The sequence below is a fragment of the Cololabis saira genome, chromosome 11 (genome assembly GCF_033807715.1).
Source record: "Cololabis saira isolate AMF1-May2022 chromosome 11, fColSai1.1, whole genome shotgun sequence".
NCBI classification, from domain to species: domain Eukaryota; kingdom Metazoa; phylum Chordata; class Actinopteri; order Beloniformes; family Belonidae; genus Cololabis; species Cololabis saira.
Genome location: NC_084597.1, coordinates 39,106,799 through 39,130,168, shown reverse-complemented (window position 1 = coordinate 39,130,168; position 23,370 = coordinate 39,106,799). Strand labels below are relative to the sequence as shown.

At 41.6% G+C, this 23,370-nt stretch overlaps 1 protein-coding gene across 1 annotated transcript in view; it reads left to right on the top strand.

Annotated features, from left to right (window-relative positions):
- cacna1bb (calcium channel, voltage-dependent, N type, alpha 1B subunit, b) overlaps window positions 1–23,370 on the top strand; it is a 248,616-nt gene that overhangs the window by 202,641 nt on the left and 22,605 nt on the right. The window contains exons 34-40 of the mRNA XM_061734480.1: window positions 1,124–1,207; window positions 4,104–4,220; window positions 4,949–5,014; window positions 12,774–12,865; window positions 12,998–13,148; window positions 13,388–13,515; window positions 16,387–16,483. Of these exons, the coding sequence (XP_061590464.1) occupies window positions 1,124–1,207; window positions 4,104–4,220; window positions 4,949–5,014; window positions 12,774–12,865; window positions 12,998–13,148; window positions 13,388–13,515; window positions 16,387–16,483 (735 nt within the window). The remainder of the gene's footprint in view (window positions 1–1,123; window positions 1,208–4,103; window positions 4,221–4,948; window positions 5,015–12,773; window positions 12,866–12,997; window positions 13,149–13,387; window positions 13,516–16,386; window positions 16,484–23,370) is intronic.

Below are 23,370 nucleotides of genomic sequence, written 5' to 3'. Positions count from 1 at the left end.
CAGATTTGGTGCTGAATGTAGAGGATGAATGTGAGACTGAATAAGAAGAGTGATTCTTCTCTCAATATGGAGCCGGCTGGCCGGCAGCGAAGCATTTCATCTGTAGCTCCGCTCTATTTACAAGGTCCATTTATTAAATGGCTTTTCTCACACACCACTTACTTGCACCTGTTTAGCTGTTAAGCTCACATCTGCCTCTATAAACGCGCCGTTGCTGCAGCTCTTGAAGAGGCAGCTGCAGGACCTGGCAGCGGCCTCCGCCCTCCGGAGCTGGATGATTGACGGCTTCACAGGCATTCAGGCAGTAGCTCATGGTTTATGCAAAAGATTGCATCATTGTGTTTTTTTATATTTGCACATAGGCTGTAGATGTTAAAATGTTGAAACCATCTTTTTGTTTTACTGTATTTATCATATTTGGAATTTTTGTCTTGACTTTTGTCTTGGCTCTATTTTCATACATAAGGTGCACTGGGTTATAAGGTGCACGATAAAACATATAAAGCGAAACAAAACAGTCTGGTATGTCAAACTTTATTCAACTCATTCACAATAAATGAAAAAAAAAAGAATATTGTTGAGTTGTAAATAATACAGAATAATACACACACATTTGAAATCATTCGACTTCCACCGATAAAAATTGGCGGAGGTAAGTGTCGTACTACATCCTGTTCTCTGATTGGTTCATCGTTGCCAGCGATAGCAGACACCTGAAGTTAGTGTGCGGTTGAAACAACGTTATATTCCAACATTTGATTATAACTGGATTATGATATAGATTAGAACATTTTAATGTGTCAGCTGAATGGTCCGACAATCAAGCGGAGCGGCTTCGTCGCTACCAAAGTTGCATTGAAACATTTTCAAAGTCAGTAAGCACAACAAAATTCATACATAAGGTGATTACAGGGCATTTCTTGAGAAAAATTAAGGATTTTAAATGCGCCTTGTAGTGTGGAAAATACGGTACATTAAAGATTTAATAATATTTTTTGGAATATTTTGTTCTTTTGCATGTAGATAACCTGTCAGTTTATAAAAATACCCACACCTGCTTCCGATGCCTCATTTTATTGAACCACCCACAGCCGGTGTAATTTTCGTCGTCTTTGTGTTTCAGAGCTACCTAAAGGAGCCATGGAATGTGTTTGACTTTGTGACCGTGATTGGAAGCATCACAGACATTTTGTTTACAGAGATAAATGTAAGTGCTGCCGCCACCAGAGACCACCTTAGCTGTCACTGCACTTAAAACATGAGTGTGGAACCTCAGCGCACGCTTGACCCTGCAGGTGAAATGCGGCAAGGCACCAAGTTGTGCACAGGAGGTCTATTTAAACCTCTCAGGGGAGCTATATCTAATATGTTGTTTATATATCTCTTTATTTTATCAGCTGATCTAGTCTTCATGTGTTGGATTAACTCTTCTTTTTAAATAGGTGTGGATGCCCGATGATCAGTACTGATATCAATTTTCATTTACAAACCCAACAATGACTTGTCTAAATGATTCAACGCTAGAATCCACATACTGTTTTTAATTTGCGATGGGTGTATTTTTTTTTTTGTCCAGCTTAAAACTTATGGTTGCAGTAATCATGCTTTGCAGTGCGCTCTTAGTCTCAGTCCTCCAATCAAACTTTAAAGGGGACCTATTATGAAAAACACGTTTTTTCTTGTTTTAACATATATAAAGTGGTCTCCCCTCACCCTGCCAGCACAGGGGAGACAAAATACCATGAATTTCTGCAAGGTGTCTGACCCCCGCCGGACAGAGTCCCCCAGTGTCACGTGATTTTTTTTGAGCCGATTAAAATCTGCGCCTAGGGTGACGTCACCCTAGGCGCAGAGGTTCGGCCTCCGCTGCTGAAACCACGCCCACAACCAGCTCTCTCCGCTGCTGGAGCGGTGCTTCCTTGAGCCAGTCGGACGCAGCACCGCGGCGGAGCGGATCCGGGTTAAATCATCCAAGTTCCCGGGTGGTTTGGGAGCTGGGTCCTCGGGGGTCCGTCCCAGGTCGGACCAGCTTCACCCTCCGAGATTTTCAGCCAAATCTGTCGGTTTGATCCCCGGTAACGGGCGATGCGCATAGGATGCGCCCCGGAGCCAATCTGTGCGCCCGCCGTGGGGTTGCGGCGCCCGTCGCGCAGCATCCGCCGGGCAGATCCGGCTGAAATTCTGCTGGTCGGTCCCCGGGAGTCCCTGCTACCAGTCCAGGCGGGTTCCTGCGGTCCCGGCCGGTCGGAACCGGTCAGATTCCCCGGTTAAAGCCGCGGTGATGCGCGCTGCTCCAGCCTACTTCCTGGTTCCCAAAGCGCGGTCCGTCCGACTAAATTGTCCAGGTTCCCAGCTGCTTTGGGAGCAGGGATTTCTGGGGTACGTCCCAGGCTGGATCAGCTTCACCCTCCGAGATTTTCAGCGAAATCTGTCGGTTTGATCACCGGTAACGGGCGATGCGCCGCGGAGCCATGCGCCGGGGGCCCGGCGTGGGGTTGCTGGGCCAGCGTTCAGCATCCGCCGGGCAGATCCGGCTGAAATAGTGCATAAATGTTATTTATATACAACTCATATTTTATTTTTTTAACAATAAAGTTGCCATTTGTGAAAATTCAGTGTTGATTTATTTACAGGCTCGGGCTGCTCTGGCGGAGCGAGGTTTATTCTCCTCCCCTGCTACACGTAATTCAGGGAGCCAATCAGCACAGAGCCTCATTATCATACCCCCCCCTTCCCTTAGAATGGAGCACAGAAAAAGGGGTTAGAAGCGGTAAAACTAGTGACAGGGCCCACAGGCTGGATTTCTGATTTATGTAGAAAAAACAAGCTTTGGATTGTTTTTAAGACATTCAAGGCCTGTTTAAAATATACATTAAATGCCATAATATGTCCCCTTTAAGCCATGCTAGCGGAGAATAAAAACGAAATCCTTAAAACCATAACATAAAACAAAACCAACTGCAGGGAGGCACGGAAAGACTTGCTGATGTTACATTATCTGAATATTTCGTCTCCTCTTTTGTTCATTGTCCATTTTGTTGGTTCTTGTTGATTGAGGACTGAGACTTGTTCCTGGAGCTTTCTGTGTGGTAAAGTGGTTGTTTGCAGTGTGTTTTTCTTCATGGGATCCTCAGTCTCCTTTTCTGTGTCTTTTCTGGCTTTTCTTGATTCTGTTTTGCTCCTTATTCTGCTGTGTGTATACTGGCGCCTGTGCCTTCACTCTGCCTCTTCTGTCACATCTGACACCACTAGACGGTAAGTGGCTTTTCTTGTCGGCTGCTGGTTATTTTCTTCAGTTCCCTTGTCAGTGTGCCTGCAATTTTCTCTAACTATCTTAGTGTCTGCTGAATCCTCCGTGAGATGATACGTCAGACCAGCTGAACTTTGTCAAATGTAACTGTAACAAGGCCCTTGAGTACAATTACTCTAGCAAAAGATCTAATGTCAAAACTGGAACGCCCACAAAGTTGAAAGTCTGTATAGAGCTAATTTAGAGATGTGCATGTAAACAGATCAATGAGGTGTCTAAGCATGAGTTTTGAAGATGAAGTAATATTTAATAAAAGGTTAACTCTCAGTTAAACTGAAATCTTGTTGAGGGTCCCTCGGAGGTCTGTGCATACACAAAAGCCTGCAAACCTTATTGAAATGAATCATTATTCTAAAGAAGAATGGGCCAAACCTTTTTGAGAGACATCAGACAGAAAATGATTACTTCAAGCTATTGCAAGTCATGGTAGTTCTACCAACTATCTAATGATGGGGTGAACTTGTTTTTGCCGCACTGGTTCTGCTGAATATATTTTAACTAAATAATGGTATATGTCATGTAATGTCATTCATCAGAGGTTGAATTTTGAGGTTCAACTCTTTCAGGTTGAACTTGAAATAGGCTACACTTTCTTTTTCACGTGACTTCACATTATGTCAGTCCTGCCTCACTTGTTTGTCAAAAAAATGTTTTTTAAACCATGATATTTTCATTCATGGTAAGACACCTTTTTTCAACTCACTCACAAATACTTCAAAATTCAACATATCCATCAAAGAACAAAACTCATGCATTTATAAATGCTCAGAAAGTTTATGGTTTTCAACTCCAGAACAAGATGATAAACCTGAGTTTCTTGAGGCTCTTCAGAGCAGCTCGTCTTATCAAGCTGCTGCGCCAGGGCTACACCATCCGCATCTTGCTGTGGACTTTCGTTCAGTCCTTCAAGGTGAGAGAATAACACCAACCTGCCACAGTCTTACATCATATACATCAGCATCTGTGAGTAAAATGACACATGTTCTACAATAAAAAAAGTGTTTTACTCTGGGGAAAAGGGCACAGATAGTTAAGTAGTCTAAGCGTGACTGAGTTAGTGCTGAATAAATGCATAGACTGTCACATTAAAACTGAACTATTGGAACGCAGGTGCTGCAGAAATCCTCTGTCGCTGTTAAAATCGAACAAAATAGCTCTCAGCACACAGCAGTTGGGATCTTTCTGTATAGCCACTTTCCTTTTAAATCCTTGGGGACAAGTAAAGTTATATATGTGGAGCACCGGGGCCACATCTGAGGGAATTTTTAGCAGGTTTAATGTCAGTGTTGAGAACTTTTAAGTCCAATGAAAATGGACTGTAGCTGCAGAGTTTGGCTATTTAATTACAACGAATGTTCACCTCCTCCTCGCAGTGTTTATAAAAAGCAGGTTACAGGGAATCAAACCTGCTGGCAAAGTTGATTGTTCAGCTTCCTAGGGTTTCCAAATTAGGCTGGAAAATCGTACAAGGGTGCTCGTCCTGTAGAGAATCAGATTTAGCAGTCTGTGATTGTGTCTGTTAGCATCCGTAAAGGAGAGTTCAAAAAGGGTGGGAGGATGTGTGTGTGTTGAGAGGAAAAGGGGTATTTGTATGGTCTCTGTCGGTGCTTTCAACTCTATTTCCATCTTTGTTTTCAGGCCTTGCCATATGTGTGCCTGCTTATTGCCATGCTGTTCTTCATTTATGCCATCATTGGCATGCAGGTGAGTGATGACATCTAGCTGGTCTAACACAAAGTTGACAGTCATACATCAGCAAAGCATGCTTTTTGCAAAATTTGGATTTTGATTGAACTTAAAGGTACTTTTTTTTACAAAGTTAATACATTTCTTTGTATTCTAAATACATTGTTTGTGGCATGCATTGGTCTAAACACCCCAAGGATCCCTCTACTGCTTCTTTTTCATCCTGTATAAACTGCCCCTTTCTGACCAGAAGGTATTTTTCTGCCTGTCGCCTTAAATGTAAATGAGTATCTTCTCTGCTCCACCCTCCCCTCAGTGGAGAGAATGGGTGTGAACAGCTTTACTTCTCCCCTCTTCCACTGAAAGGTTTTCCAAAGGGAAACAAGGCTATCAGCTTAAAAAAAAACACAGCAGTTTAGCCGTACATGTGTAATCCAGTGTTATACTAGGATAATGAAGAGGTCAATGAGTGTGTAGTTGCGTTTCCATAACACTTTTTCGCAATAGAAAAGTACAAATATGGTTCTTGGTTCTCTCTCTATATCTCCGTATCTTGACTTATCTTCGAAACAATGAAAAATAAGATTGGCAAGAACATCTTTAGTTCTTGATAGTTTTGTCATTGCCACTACAGCTGTTGCAAAAATAGTCAACAGAAGGCGAAGGCAGTGGATGATCATTCAAATGATTATTCAGAGGCAAAGCCCTTATGGAATGCAGTAATGCAGTAATGCTTAATGATTGAAACGAGATTTTGATGACTTTCAGTTGATCCAATGCTGCCAGTGACGTGTAAATGCTCACAAAGCTTTTTCATTGCACTTTTTGCAATAAACTGGATAATCGATGCATCTGAAAAATCACCCTGTGAAAGCGTTAAAAGGTTTTTGCAATATTTAGTAGTTTTCTCAAACTTTTGCCATTTCCATTACAGATTTTTCTTTGAAATATTTTGGTGTTTGTGCAAATATAGGGGTAATGGAAACACAAATGATGTCCTAAAGGGGAGGATTGCCAGACAATGTATGTTAGAGACTAACTCAGGCTGCAGTTTTGACTGCTCGACAGCCAACAAGCTGAGGCAATCTTCCCAGACACACAGGCGGTAGGAGAGACTGGCACTATAGTAAGTAAGGGAGACTGATACAGACTGAAAAATACAAGTAATAACCAACCCTACTATCTAGGACCCTCTCTTGGGACTAGTCACTGCACAAAATCACGTTCAGCTCACATTCACTGTTCATGGCTTGGTTTGTTCTCACCTCATTGAGGTATGACGATAAGATCTTCAACTATCACCATTAATTCCAACGTGAGGCAAACAACATCGATAATGTTATAAGGAAACCAAATCTGCTGTTAGTCTGTGCCAAGCAACCAAATACATACTACACATTATCTTAAATATAAAAAAAACTAAACATAGATTTTCATCATTTGTGGATTTGGCACGGGAAGTTGTTTACTGGTACGCTTTATAGATATGAGTTTAGTTGCCAGTTGAACTTTTTATCGCCCCAAGTTAATGACACAGTCTCAATCAAAATGAATCGAACTGTGTAATTTGGTTAGGCATTACTAGTAGTAGATACATTTTGTTGATCCATCATTGGTCCACTCAACTCTAATCAGAGAACTAAACGGGTTGGCCAGAATAAGATTCAGGGTGACTTTTAATGTGTGTCCATCATAGCCACTTTGTTATACCTCTACGCAGACATAATCTGTGATGCAGCCCAAACTTATAATGAATAAAATTTACAAATCAAATTTTAAACAGATGAAATCATCAAAATTTGAATCATGTTTTTACACATAGTCCCTCAACAAGACAAAGAAAGAAGAAATATGTCAAATTGTGTAGATGTCAGCCACGTTTCCACTGTGTGGTGCAGTTTGGTTTGAGCCAATTCTATTACAATACAAATTGTCTCTAGGAGTTTTACAGACTTTGAGCAGGACCCCCTGAGGTTGGGATTTAAAAAGAAAAAACTAACCGAAAAATGTGTGTATCTTTAAGCCAACCCTGACCCTCGCACACAAACATTTTGAAGATATGGGGAACTGGCGACGCAGGCGATGAGGTGGTGAAATGAAGCCAGATTCATGTCATACTCTTAATGTCATCACATATCAGACTTATAGATCCATGTACACCCAAGCCGGTGTTCTGCCGAGGTGTCCTACCTCGGCAGAAAATACTACCGTACCATCCCCGTTTCTTTTATCTCAGTTTGTTTTTTTTTTGTCTATGTGGAAGCGTGATCTGACGGGGTATTTTCATCTGTCAAATCATCCTACCGGCACGGCGTGTCCGCGGTGCAGGACACGCCGTGCCAGTGTCGTGCCAAAAAGAGATTGCCTACCAGAATCTGATTTCTCCCCTGAAAATGGGTCTTTTTACCTGCCAAAAATTGATTGAAGGCCAAATACAGTTAATGAAAAGTTGTTTCTGCCTAAATATGATTTGATCTCATTCTTGAGCTTCATAATCTGAAAATCTGAGAGTGAGAGTGAGAGAAGCTTCAAGCGGCAACACTTTTTTTTGTTTGTTTGTTTGTCTCGGCGCTGCTGAAAAGTCAGCTGGGAGCCGCGAGCAGCTATGAAGTGACGGGGGGGATCTGGTTGTTCCTTAATTGCCCGTCTAGATCCCTTTTTAAGCCCCCCTGACCAATCGGTGGCGTGTAGTGTGATGACGTCAGATGCAGGCCGACTAGGCCAGCTTAGAACCTCGGCAGAATAGATACAGAAAAAGTATTTACTTGGCACGTCTCAACCCGCCTCGACCCCTAGTGGAGAATCGCAAAACCGGGGCTCCAACTGGACTCCCCTGCCCTCAGCAGGGGCCGGAGCTTCTCTACAACTTCACACCCCAGAGGCCCCATCCTCACCCCCCCACACCACAGCGACGCCCCTCTCTATCCTGGAGAGAGACGTTAACAGGATATTTAAAAGACTGAACCCCTGCAAAGCAGCAGGACCAGACTCTGTCTCCCCATCCACCCTGAAGCACTGTGCCCATCAGCTGTCTCCGGTGTTCACGGACATCTTTAACACCTCCCTGGAGACATGCCATGTGCCTGCCTGCTTCAAAACCTCCACCATCATACCTGTCCCCAAAAAAACAAGGACCACAGGACTCAATGACTACAGACCCGTCTTTTGAGTGCCTTGTGCTGCCACACCTCAAGAACATCACAGACCCACTATTGGATCCCCTGCAGTTCCTACAGAGCCAACAGGTCTGTAGATGCTGTAAACATGGCCCTGCACTTCATCCTCCAGCACCTGGACTCCACAGGAACCTACGCCAGGATCCTGTTTGTGAACTTCAGCTCTGCCTTTAACACGATCATCCCATCTCTGCTCCAGGACAAGCTCTCCCAGCTGAACGTGCCTGACTCCACCTGCAGGTGGATCACTGACTTCCTGTCTGACAGGAAGCAGTGGGTGAAGCTGGGGAAACATGTCTCTGACCCTCGGACCATCAGCCCCGGATCCTCTCAAGGCTGCGTTCTCTCTCCTCTGCTCTTCTCCCTGTACACCAACAGCTGCACCTCCAGTCATCAGTCTGTCAAGCTCCTGAAGTTTGTGGACGACACCACCCTCATTGGACTCATCTCTGATGGTGAGGAGTCCGCCTACATGTGGGAGGTGGACCAGCTGGTGACCTGGTGCGGTCAGAACAACAGTGGAGATGATAGTGGACTACAGGAGGAACGCACCTGCCCCCCTCACCCTGTGAGGGGGGCAGGTGCGTTCACCCTGTGAGGGGGGCAGTGACTCCCCAGCAGACACGGTGGAGTCTTACCGCTTCCTGGGGACCATCATTACCCAGGACCTCAAGTGGGAGCTGAACCTCCCTCACCAAAAAAGCACAGCAGAGGATGTACTTCCTGCAGCAGCTGAAGAAGTTCAACCTGCCAAAGAAAATGATGGTGCAGTTCTACACGGCCATCACTGAGTCCATCCTCACCTCCTCCATCACCTCCTCCATTATTGAGTCCATCCTCACCTCCCCCCTCCTCACCTCCTCCATCCTCACCTCCTCCATCACCATCTGGTACGCTGCTGCCACTGTAAAGGACAGGAGCAGCTGCAGCGTATCATCCGCTCTGCAGAGAAGGTGATTGGCTGCAACCTCCCATCTCTCCAGGACCTGCAGCCTCCAGGACCTGCAGCCTCCAGGACCCTAAAGCGTGCAGGAAAGATTGCAGCAGACCCCTCTCACCCCGGACACAAACTGTTCCAGACTCTTCCCTCTGGCAGGAGGCTGCAGCTCCATCAGGACCAAAACCTCATGTCATAAAAACAGTTTCTTCCCGACTGCTGGCCTCGTCAACAAGGCCCCGGACCCCCGGACTCCCCTCTCCCCCGTCTACCACGGACTGCCCCCCCATCCCACTCTACTTTACATTAACGTAAACACTCTGACCTGTTGCATCACATTAACGCACATCCTAGGTCACCTCTGTACAGACTCATTACTCCGACACTTTGAAATCAACATGTACATTTTTTCTTTTATATTATTGGTTCTTTTGTATTGCACCAATCACCAAAACAAATTCCTTGTGTATGTTAAAAAACTACTTGACAATAAACTTCTTTCTGATTCTGAATCTGAAGAAGGATCGAAAATACGATGGCTAATAATGAAAATATAATACAATCAAATACAATTCAAATCCAAACCGATGCAATGATAGATAGTGTAGCATCTGTGCCGTTGCTGTTTATCTAGTACTTTTACTATCGTCATTTCTGGTTAACTCTGATTCGCTAGTCAAGGGCCAAATGGGCCAAAATGAACGCAGACGGAGACAGACAACTGCACGGGACACACTAACCCGACCTTGCCCAATGATGTATGACTGCTGATTATCGGGTTGGTGTGAAGTTAAGGCTGTTAACTTCTAACACTAATTCTGGTATTGCCCATCCTTCTCCTGAAACTCCTCAACCAGTGTGGATACTTTATCATTCATGTGCCATTTGCACCTCCTCTTCTACAATGAACCCGAGGAAGATCAGGACATGTTTGTCAAGTGGTCACTATTATGCCCTGCCAATGCCGATTTGGTACCCGCAAGTACCCGCCACTCAACGGTGTATTCATTCTGCATGGCATTGTATTCTGTATTCTGTATTCTTGACTACGTTTCACAGGTGACAATCCCATGACAACCCTTTGACACCCTTTGCTTCTCCTGTCAACATACACAAAAAGATTTCCATTTATCACTAGACGGGGGGGTCAAACACTGAGATGGTACAGATTGGTTATTTTGGTACACTCTCCAAGTTTTGACAATGGAAATACAAACAAATACTGAACCGTGTATTTCATAGTGCTTAGTGCAGGGGTGGGCAATCCAGGTCCTTAAGGGCCAGTGTCCTGCATGTTGTAGAGTTTTGCCTGCTTTAACACACCTGATTCTAATTATGTATCGTCATCAGCTTGTCATCAACGTCTGCACAATTCTGTTAACGACACAGTCACTTGAATCATGGTGCAATGAAGCAGGAAACATCTAAAACATTCGGGACACCGGCCCTGGAGGACCAGGATTGCCCACCCCTGTGGAAACATGGCTTGGGAGGATTTTCTCCAAACACAACTTCCCAGTCCTTTCAAACACAACCATACTCTCACTCACAAACTCGATTAGAAAGATGTAAATTAATAATTTTCTTAAAATAACAGAATTATGTGAATGTCCTGATGTGGTATATACAACCTTCTATCTTTTGATATCTGTGAGGATGAACTGCAAATTTAAAAGGGAAAAAAAAGTCTTTCTAGACAGCAATTCACATATCAAATTACCCGCAATCGTAGTGGGATGACAAACATTATTTATTATATTTGTCTATAACTGAATGTTGCAATTTTGCAGTTTTTAAGGTTTGATGTTGTTAAAAATGTTTTAATCAATGATTGTATTGATAGTCTTAGTCTTATATTTGCTTTTCTAGCTTGCCAGTTGCACAACTTAAATATTCAATTCTGTGATTTTAGAAAAAACGAATCGGAAGGTTTCACAACTGTTTCAGCTGGATAACGTGAAAAATTGTAGTACGTGGTTTTGTCTGTAACAGAAGAATCAGCATGTACAAGAATTCAGATTAAACTGAGATTCACCTCAACCACATGAACAGATTTTATAGATGATGCAACAGGAAACATACAGTGAAGCAATAAAGTATTTAGTCAGCCATCAATCGTGCAAGTTCTCCCATTTAAAAAGATGAGATATACCTGTAATTTCTAATAAGTAATTAATAATTGCTCCCACAGTACATTTCTTCACACCAAGCTGCTTACCTATTGCTGATTCAGTCTCCCCAGCCTGGTGCAGGTCTACAATTTAGTTTCCCACGTCCTTTGACAGCTCTTTGGTCTTGGCTATAGTGGAGTTTGGAGTGTGAATGTTTGAGGTTGTGGACAGGTGTCTTTTATACCGATAACCAGTTAAAACAGGTGCCATTAATACAGGTAACAAGTGGAAGAGCCTCTTAAAGAATAAGTTACAGGTCTGTGAAAGCCAGAAATCTTGCTTGTTTGTAGGTGACCAAATACTTATTTTACCAAGGAATTTACCAATTCATTCAGTAAAAATCCTACAATGTGATTTCCTGGATTCTTTCCCCCCATTTTGTCTTTCATAGTTGAAGTGAACCTATGATAAACATTACAGGCCTCTCTCATCTTTTTAAGTGGGAGAACTTGCACAATTGGTGGCTGACTAAATACTTTTTTTCCTCACTGTATGCTAATTTGTATTTCTAAAATGATTAAGCCAAGGCATGCTACATTTTAAAATAATGACGGTCCAAACTTGTTGTATAGTTAGCCACACTTTTTAATGACGGGCAACTTATTTTGTTTTTAAATCTTGAAAGGGTGAGGTATTTGAACATGAGCATTACTTATTTTTAAATGAACCAAGATTGCTTTCATAAATGCACTGTTGGGATTTTTAACATCAGACTCGCTTTGAATTTGGCTTAAATTACAAAGTCAAGGCATTTTTAATTGCAGATATAGGTCACGTCAGTTCATTAGAAGATGGGACTTCTCAGTGGACACGTTTACGTACAAACGCGTTTATGTCTAGACATTCCTCAAGCTTAATTAGTTTAGCCTGCAGAGTCAATTTTTTACTTTCCACAGACCATCTTGTTAGTTAAAAACTGACACATGTAGCTTAAAAGCATTTTTTACAAAACAGAACTTCTTCCATCTGTGATTTGTACTTAATCTGCTGGCTGGAGCAAACTAATACTCAACAAATTCAACCTGTTGTCTATAACCAAAGTATAAAACACAATAATAGAAACAAATAATATAACAAAGAGTATACAGCATCAGTCCAAATATATTTATTATATATATAGATTATTCACCATTTTTATATGTTACTGACTCAAGCATTGCCTAATCTTACTGATGTACCCCATTTTCAAATTAAAAACCAGATATAATTTCTGTACAGGTTTAAAGTGCTGCTTGTGTTTGCCAGTCATCGTTGTGGACATGCCAACAGGCAAATCTTTAAAAAAAATGCTTTGGGTCATTTTCATGAACACAGATGGACAATTATATGTTATGGCACTTTTCTACTCTCTTTCTCTAGTATTTTTTTTTTCAATTTTATGTTGACATATAGTTAAGATGTATTTTAAACTCTCTTATCTGAAAACAGCTGTCTTTTTCTTCCTCTGAATGCATAATTTTGTCTTCTCTTACACCACATGCTGCTTTCTTCAGGTGTTTGGTAACATTGAGCTGATTGAGGAATCTGCCATAAATCACCACAACAACTTCCAGACCTTTTTCCAGGCCTTGACTCTTCTGTTCAGGTAACCTACATCAATATTGCGAAAAGCTTGGGCTGTTCAGATGATCCAGTGATTTGAATATCGGCCCCGACATACATATTCATTTTTTTGAGTGCAGATTGCATTTACTGCAAACTGTTTTGTGTTTTCAAGGAGCGCGACAGGCGAAGCATGGCATGAAATCATGCTAGCCTGCCTCAGTAATCGACCATGTGATAAGCTGTCGGGAACGGCTGGGACGGAATGCGGCAGTGATTTTGCTTACTTCTACTTTGTCTCCTTTATCTTCCTCTGCTCCTTTCTGGTCAGTATTTCCTTCAGGAAATCAGAGTTCTGGTTTGATGCTAGCTCAGTTTGGTGGTTTTAAAGATTTCTGTGTGGTATTTAAGTTTGTTTACTTATTGTGGCTCAGCAAATGTTGCTATGCAAATCAACAGAAAGGAGAAAAAAAACTCACTATACCCAGTAAATGAACACTTTGACTTTTGTTCAGTCAAGAGTGTCTTCCTTTTTGGATTTAATAATGACTTTTTCCCTTTCTAGATGTTGAACCTCTTTGTTGCTGTCATCATGGACAACTTTGAATACCTGACCAGAGATGCCTCCATTCTGGGGCCTCACCACCTGGATGAATTCATTCGTGTTTGGGCAGAGTATGACCCTGCTGCGTGGTAAGTGCTCGGCTGACAGCTTCAGCCTATTCCCCCGTTTTACAGAGTGTCAGCATTACAGAGAAGGCTCGCTTTTAAAATGAAGCTAGACCAGGGACCAGGTAACTCTCATATTGACACCTGGGTTCCAGCAGGATGACTCAGATGTGCAATGGGAAAACTCGTATTAGCAGTGACAGGTGAATAAGATTAAGTCTGAGCTCAGAGAGTCAGCTGAGGCTTGTGACGAACAAGTTGGCTCGACTGATGCATGTACTGTAAATCCAGTGTTCCGCTCAGCGTCCACTCAGCCGTCCTCTCTGATAAGCCGGCAGGCTCCAAAGTTTCTCAGTGTGGTGTAAAAGAGAGACTTTTTTGATCCCTCCAACAGAGGACCAGAGGTTTATGTCTAAACCATCTCTACCTATTCCAGCCACCTTACACCGTTTACCTCAACCAAAACACAATGCCAGTTCTGAGTGAGACGCTGTGAAGCATAATCTGTCTCAAGATTATGTAAGGCTCATTAAATCTTAATGAAGACTTCGCGGGAGTCTTGTTAGTGAGCCAGGAATCCAAGAAGCGTGTGAAATAAGAAATACCAAACAGCCATCACCTGACAGACATGGCGGGGAAGGAATTATTATTCATACCTTTGACTACAAATGATTTTCTCTCAGAAGTGCCTTCAGTCACATTCGGCATGTTTTTAACTGCTTTGTCTTCTTCATAATATCAGTGTGAATTTTAGGCTCACTTTTCAGTGTGTATTGCTTCTCACAGACAGAAAAGAGCAAACTGCTTTAACAAAACACGCAGAAAAATGCAAAGGTAAGGTTCTGTGTCGAATAAATAAAGTTGCCACAATCGTTTGATAAAAAGATTTAGTGTTCTTGCGGGGTAAGATAATGTAACACATTAGCTAACATATATTAGATATGAACCAATGTGGAGAAAACAAAATAAACATTTGTGTATGAGCACAAAATTGTATATATACAACACTATGAGTCTTAGGGAGATGTGAAGAAATTCTAAATTAAAGTAAAATGTTTATTCTGTATGAATTTAAAAAATGAATAATGAGCAAACAGAAGAGAAGTTTTTGGGTTTAACCACTCTGCCTTCTTAAAAGCATCAATTGTTCTAGGTTCACAAGCACATGTGAAGAATTAATCCATCAAATTAAACCAAAGAGGGGTGGCATCCGCTTCAAGTCTGAAATTAGAGATCTGAATCTGAAGTCTACAGTAAAACATGGAGGACGTTCACTACAAGTTTGGGGCTGTATTTCTGCAACTGGAGTTGGGAATATTGTTTGGATCAATGGTGTCCTCAGTTCTGATGATTGATGACCATCATGCAATAGCTCCAGGGAAACATCCAGCAGTAAGACCACAGCCCCAAATGTACAGCCATTCTTATTAGGAACTATCTTCAGTGTAAAACCAGAACCAGGAGCGCTGGAAGTGATGGTGTGGCCCCCACAGAGATCGAAAGTCAGCATCAAGGATGTCTTTCAAGGACTCGATGACAATGCAGCCTCTTTAGGTCGGTTCTTCAACATGTTTGCAACAACCTAACATCTATATAGAAGAATCGATGCTGTTTTGAAAGCAAAAAATGGAATTAGATTGTGTCCATTGACTAAATCAACTATTTAATTTGCAGTGAAGCATTTCTTCACACCTGCCTAACATATGCTCAACACTGTGATAGCAATATTTACTATGAACAGATGATGTTGGACAAATGTATTAAGTATACCCATTATCTAACCTCTTGACCGTGTCTCATCTTTTTCAGTGGGAGGATATGCTATCGAGATATGTACAAATTATTGCGTTTTATCTCGCCTCCCCTGGGCCTGGGGAAGAAGTGCCCCAACAGGGTGGCTTATAAGGTTTGCACCCCCACGCAGTCCTTTTGCCTTCCAAGGGCCTGTGATGGTTTCAGACCGTGAATGTCTGTTTTCATTCCCTGCGGTGGCAGAGAATGACCTGACCACACATGCATACAAACGCTCATCGATTTCCCCCACTAACCAGCTGGCACGTAACCATGGCAAGTGCAGGAAACAATGCAAGCAAGTCTGGCTCGGGCAAAACGCACCAGATGCGATGCCTCAAATGTTTATCTGCTTCTGAGCACGGGAGTCGTGAAGACAGAGCTTTGTGTGCGTTGTTTCCAGTGTGGTTACTGCTGATGTCTCTTAGCATGCAATAACAGAGGACATCCTAAAGGAATACTCCACTGAAAATCTCGTTTTTGGAATTATCAATACCTGATAATCAACAGAGGATCTGAAAAGTTTAAAGCTGTTCCTCCGATGATACATGGCCATTGAAAAGTACATAATAAGATAACATAAAATTACAGAGTTACAAGGCACTTCTCAAACTATTTCTGCAGCCTCATCTTGGTCTGCATCGTTAATATGTCTGCAAATCTACCGTTCTAAAGATTATAACATGAAAAAAAAACATGTCAGAAATAATAACTCCAGCATCACCTTTCACATGTACAGATAGTTAATGTTGTTCAAAATGCAGATTTTTGGTTGAGTATTCCTTTTTTGCAACAAATGCCCTCCCAAATGTGTATCTTCCAACAGGTTCCTTCCCTCCAACTTTTCGGGTTTCTTTGGAGCATATTCCCATGCTCCCTTCCCTAGGATCCATTCCAGGATCTATAATGGCATTCAAGAACAGAATACCAAAGAAATCTTATTAACAAAGATTTCTATTTTCCTCTTTTTTTCCCCTGTTCTCATCCTTCCTTTGGAATTTTGACATCCTCCATTGTGATCTAACTTCCCACCTCCACTCATCCTCACCGGGAAACCCTTCATCTCTCCTCCCATGGTCGTCTAACAACCTTTCCCAACGGAAGTGGCTGCATGACTTATCGCAATATGTATGAGATGCTGCGCGACATGTCGCCCCCGCTTGGTTTGGGAAAGAAATGTCCACCCCGAGTCGCCTATAAGGTAGAATTACTTCCTTCTCCTCCATGCCCTCTTTCCCTCAATCACTTCTGGTTTTCTCTGTTCCCACCTGCCAGATATCTTCAGGTTTCTGTCAATGTGCTGCAGTTGATTTTTGTGTTGTTTTGTGTTGTATTCTGTATTCATTTTAAGTCCATATAACACATACTGTAAGTAAAAAGGATAGCTCAGAAAGATGAAAACAGAAAAGCATTTTTTTTTAAACATGGTTAAAAATGTGAGGTTTGAGGTATCTAAATAATAATAAAAGGTAAAAAAAAGAAATAGAAATTGTTTTCCTCCAAAAAAGAATAGTGATCAGCTTTGCACGCATTAAGAGTTCAACAGGTTCTTTTGGTTTTCTGAGCAGCATATTGCTGTTTTTAGAAAACTCCTCACAACACATAACATAAATTAACATAAACATTTTATTTTTATTATTGATATTCCTGTAATATGCCAGTATGAGTGTGTCATTCACACTGATATGAATATCATTTTCATCCACCCTAGATGTTTTAATCATATTCATCTGTAGTTCCATCTTGAAGTCCTTTTTTTCTTGATGATAAAATATTTGTATTTAACTAAAACAGTTTTAAAGCAACAGAATCAACATGTTGTACATGCATGATTATGTAAAGCAGAATGGATTTACCTGTGAACATCTTTAAAATCACGTACACTTTTGGCAGTGGACTCTATGGTAACCAACGTGAATCTGAAGTGACTGGAAATATGCGTCATTACCAGGCGGCCACAGTGTCCGAGGCAAAAAAAATTTGCCTTGTAAAACAGAGCCTGTCTTGTAAAATAGGGTGGCTTGACTTATTCTGTTTTCATCCCCTGAACAACCTGATTTGGGTTTGTTTCCTGGTTGACTAAATAGCCACTCGTGCATGCTGAAAAAGGGGCTTGTATGAAACTTGAATTATCTGTGTTTTCTAGTTTTGACTTGGTTGCAGATCTCACCCGGCTCAGGCAGGTGAACGTAACCTAGGAGCATAACAGGGATATTGGTGTTCTCAATGGAGTGGCAGCAATTTACCAGTCGTAGCGATTAAAAATAAATTTAGTATTTTTACAGGGTGTCCCCATATAGGTGTGGAGGTTGAGTTGGTTTTGTGACCCTCGAGATTTAGCAATACGCAGTCGCTGCAAGATATATGATGGGAGAGCAAAGCTTCAATTGTGGGTCTTTAGCCTACAGTGGGGACACTTAAAAGTAATCAAACATTCCTTCACGTGAAGTTGGAACATAGATTTTGACAGTAAAAAATCTAATTGGTGTTGCTTTAATGTGTCCTGGACCCAAACTTTCTTTTGAAGACTGTAACTAAGAGCTGTGACTCCTTTGAGACTTCACTGTTTCTATAACCTCAGTGTTCAGAGGAACTAACATCCTCTCCCAGTCTTGTCTTGTTTGAACATTTTAAATAAACAATGAAGTTAGATCAATTACCTATGCAGCATCTCAGAAGACGTATTATCATTTTAATCAGTTGTTTACTAGAATACTGTGACTGCATTTAATGAAATATCTGGATTCCTCATTATCGAGCTCATTGCATTTAAACACTGTTTTTGACCAATTCAAGGACTTTATCCTCAAAGCCAGATAAACAGATTTGAAGATGTAAAGATAATTGAAGCTGCAAGCAGCGATGAACGGGCCCTTGCACCCTTGTGCACGTTCAGGCTGCAGTGGAAGCTTGTATGACTTGATGTAGATTCTTCAGGCCTGGACATTTAGCGGATGACACCACCCACGACTCTCTATGTCAAACCATTCAAAAGTTATGGCAGAAAGTAGGAACTATCAGATATGGACCAATCAGATGAAGGGGGGGGTGCGCTTGTGGCGTCTATCGTCGCCACAGTAACGCTTTTGACTGAGAAAAGTAATGCGCATCATCGCAGGATGGAGGCGCACATTTTGATGTACAGTATAACACACCTGGATGCACGTTACGGTTCGGGCCGCATTAACGGCCGAAGAAATGGTATAAATTGCGCCAAAATTACACGATTAATTCAAAATGGCCGACTTCCTGTTGTGTTTCGGCCATGGCGCCAAGAGACTTTTCTTTAAGGTGTGACATGATACAGGTGTGTACCGATTTTCGTGCATGTACGTCCAACCGTATTGTGGGGCTTGAGGCACAAAGTTTTATCTGTACGGACCAATCAGATGAAGGGGCGGCTCGCTTTTTGGTGTCTATCGTCACCACGGTAACGCTTTTGACTGAGAAAAGTAATATGCGTCGTCGCAGGATCGAGACACACATTTTGATGTATAACACTCCTGGGTGTACGTTACGGTTCGGGACGTATTAACGGCCGTAGGAATGGCATAAATCAGGGGTTCTTAACCTTTCTGACCTCGAGGCCCAATTTTTTCAGTACAGAGCGGCCCAGGGCCCAAGCAAAAACCTTGTCAAATAAAATGATCGTCACAGACTTTTATGAAACATGTCAATGTTAACATGCACACGTCAAGCTTGATTTATACTAGGACAAATCAATCAGTTCAGGCTTATTAATAAAAAAAGATCAATAATTAGATTTTAGTTAAATAAAAAAGGAAGGACTCAGAATAAAAAATATATATACATATAAATCAATCAATGGATGGCAGTAGAGCGGGTCATACAATGATCGGAAGGTCGGCAGTTCAAATCCCGCTCCGTCCCAGTGGCTGTCATAGTGTCCTTGGGCAAGACACCTTACCCACCTTGCCCCGTGTGAATGTGTTTGAATGTTTGGTGGTGGTCGGAAGGGGCCGACTGACGCTTCTGTCACTCTGCAGGGCAGCTGTGGCTACAAACGTAGCTACCACCACCGGTGAGGATGTGTATGAATGAATGATGGTCTCTGTAAAAAGCGCTCTGGGTGCCTTGAAGGGCGCTATATAAAACCAAACCATTATTATTAATAAAAAGTAAAATAAATACATTCAAAATAATGTTTTTAAATTAAATAAACTGTAAATAAAATTGAAATAAAGTGCAAATTAAACTATATTTGTGCATAGCAGAACCAGAAGAATCTTTATTTTCTTTCATATACATATTAACAAAAAAAATACAATTCCCTTTTTATCTGCAGCTCTTAATGAGACACTTGGGCCTCTGAGACACAATCAGGTCCAGGATTGTACTTGCGCATGAATTTACTTTTGGTGGGGTTGTCGTCTTCATTTTTCCGTTTTAGGTATTTCTCCATCGTGTTGGCGTATGTTGCACTGGAAAAATAAAGGATAAATGATCAGGCCAGTGATACAGTGTTTCCTCAAACCAGAGCTTTTAGTTATCTTTTTAAATCACATTTTACATCAACACTTCTTTGCAAACTGTTAAGTTTAAACCATATTTTAAATCATATCTGTAAACTGCACACTTAAGTTACTTTAGGTTTAACCTGCAGTACACAAATGGTAAAATACATTCAAACCAAAATCTTAATAAAGCTACAAAATAATATAGCCTACAAGCAACAAACTATTTCTTATTAGCTCATTACCTTCAATAAGTCTTGTGAAAATTTACTTTATCTCAGGGAAATTCACCTTTTTAATACAAAAACTGCTACATACATAGTAACTAAACAATTAACATGAACAAATATGGTCTTTGCCTTAACGAAATGTAATAAAATACATTCACTCATGCACAACGCATGTCAGTATTGAGTAATTCCACAAGATGGCGGCAAACGCACGTGTTTACTCTTGAACACAAAGAAAATATACTTTTTAACTAAATAAAACATCACAAAAATATTCTCCTCAAAGCTAAAACATATTAAGAAATTATTGAGTACCAGTTCCACCGTTAAACTAATTTAAAACATAGCCTACCTGGAAAATAAAGGATCAAACTGCGCTCGCTCTCCCACATTGCTGGGGGCAGACCAAGTAAACGATCCCTTATCCTGGCAGATTTAAAACTATTTTGTGCAAAATAAAGGATCTTAAAATAATAAAGGATAAAGCAGCTAGATGAGTGTCCGAGGTAAATAGAACGTGCCGCGGCATTTCTCCTGTTTTATAGAGCTCCCCCGTCTTCTTCCTCTGGGTTCCCTCCTCCACCGGCTGGCAGTCAGTAACAGCGCCACCACATGGTCGGGATGCAGTCCCGCGGCCCCCGCGGCCCAAACGTAGAAAACTGAATTTTTTTCGCGGCCCACTAGGGGGCGCTCGCGGCCCAAGTGTGGGCCGCGGCCCTATGGTTAAGAATCAAGGGCATAAATTGCGCCAAAATTACACGATTAATTGAAAATGGCCGACTTCCTGTTCGGCCTTGGCGCCAAGAGACTTTTCTTTAAGTTGCGACATGATACAGGTGTGTACCGGTTTTCGTGCATGTACGTCAAACCGTATTGTGGGGCTTGAGGCACAAAGTTTTCAAGGGGGCGCTGTTGAGCCATTTTGCCACGGCCATTAATGCAAACCATTAAATATAACATTTTTCGTCAGGCCTGGCTTGCGTGCAAAATTTGGTGGCTTTTGGGGCACGTTTAGGGGGAAAAAAGGTCCTAATTTCGTCGGAAAAAAAAAAAAAAGGAAAAAAAAAATTCTTACAGATACAATAGGGCCTTCGCACTGTAAGTGCTCGGGCCCTAAAAAGCTAAAGAAGCTGTGAATGAGGCTAAAGGACTTAATCATGCATCAAAATGTGGAACAGAAAAATTACTCCGACTAGCAGATATGTCAAAAATGTATCTTCCTCTCTGTGACCAAAAAATAAATAGCAACAAAATTGGTTTAAGGAATTGGTGCATTGTCTGGATTCAGATGGCAAATTTAAAAAGACACATTTTAGAAAATCGTACCAGTTTCTGCTTGAGTACAAGAGGACCTGGCCAGCGTATCCTGTGATTAGCGAGTTGAATGCACATCTCAACCATCCTCAGGTAGCTCCTCTGCCAGCTCCTTACCTCTTAACATGCAGACTTAATGTGAGTGCTTCAAGTGTGTGCATAGCTGTCAAAAGGAATCACATTTAAAGCAGGCCTGCCCTTGCCCCAGTTAAAGATGCCTGGGTCTGACGTGGTTGCATCTCCAAATATAACTCTTGTTATTGTGAATCGACAGCGAAAGACATGAACAAAGACACGGAAAGAGCAACAGTACACCCGAGAGAAAGGCCAGCCTTGTATTTTCCATATATCTTATTTTTCCCCTCCTTACACTACTTTGCTTATAATGCTCTTCAATAACCCGACTACACTCCTGAACAAGACATTTTCCTGAGACCGTTGCAGCTATTTCAATTTACTGTACTGCATCAGTTCCTTCATGAGGCAAAGCTTCACCGTGTCTTTTGAATCATCTTCATACCACCTTTTCTTGGTATTTGTATTATTTCTTCCTCCACATAACTTCACTGTATGCATGTGTGTGGATGTAAAGTTTTCCCCTCCAAGCCTGAGTCATTTTCATGTGTACTTTTACTGAAGGAGAACTTTGTTTCATGTGTGCAGCTGTCTTTCTCTTCCTCTTTCTGGGAGCTGCATGCAAGACTTCACATGTCATGTAGAAGCTCTGGAGTGGAGACAAGAACTCCCCCCTCCTCTTCTGCTCTCTGCATTTCATCACCCCACCTCATCATCCGTGTTGTTGTTGATATTGTCTTTCCTGGAGAAAATATGTATTTTGTTTCCCCTTATCTCTGTCTTGCATCTGCATCAAGACATTGAGGTTTTTGGTTGTCATTTTGTTTTTCTCGCCTAATTCAAATATGCACGTGTACTGTTCTCTATTCCAGAAATTTCTCCATATAACAAAATGCTGTTCTCATGTAATTTACAGCCACGGGGAGCTTTTTTTCAGTTTTTTTTTTTTTTAGATAATGTCACAAAATCAAAGTTGAATTCAAATTAACTTTAAAAGTTTATTATTTTGTCTGACCAACAGTCCAATTTCCAAGTAATTTAAATTTCTATGTACAAAACAGTGAAATATTGCAGAAAAATCCCCCCATTTGAGAATAATGTATTGTATTTGTATTTCCTTTTGATAAATGAAGTTGCTCAGCGTTTCACAGTGTCAGGTTTTCCACTGTTTATAGTCATGTAACTTATTATTATTTTTAGTCTTAATATTACTATTTTATTTATGTATTAATTTATTTTTTATTTACTTTATTTAGTTGCTTTAACCCACTCAGTCTTGTTGCGCTCAAAACGATTCTTGAAAAAGTGTGATTGGTCTAAAACATTGAGTATCGCCTTCATAGTTAGGGCCCGGGCACTTACAGTGCGAAGGCCCTATTGTATCTGTAAGAATTCTTTATTCTTTATCCTTCTGACGAAAGATGGGCCTTTTTGCCCCCCTAAGCGTGCCCCAAAAGTCACCAAATGTTGCACGCAAGCCAGGCCTGGCGATAAATCTGATATTTCATGGTTTGCATTAATGTGTGTGGCAAAATGGCTCAACAGCGCCCCCTAGAAAACTTCGTGCCTCAAGCCCCACAATACGGTTTGACGTACATGCACGAAAATCGGTACACACTTGTATCATGTCGCAAATTAAAGAAAAGTCTCTTGGTGCCATGGCCGAAACCCAACAGGTTTCGGCCAAGAAGTCGGCCATTTTGAATTAATCGTGTAATTTTGGCGCAATTTATGCCATTTCTTCGGCAGTTAATTCAGCCCAAACCGTAACGTGCACCCAGGTGTGTTATACATCAAAATGTGCGTCTCCATACTGCGACGACGCGCATTACTTTTCTCAGTCAAGTCAAGTGTTACCGTGGCGACAATAGATGCCAAAAAGCGTGCCTCCCCTTCATCTGATTGGTCCATATTTGATAGTTCCTACTCTCTGCCATAACCTTTGAATGGTTTGACATAAAGAGTCGTGGGTGGTGTCATCGGACTCGGTTTTG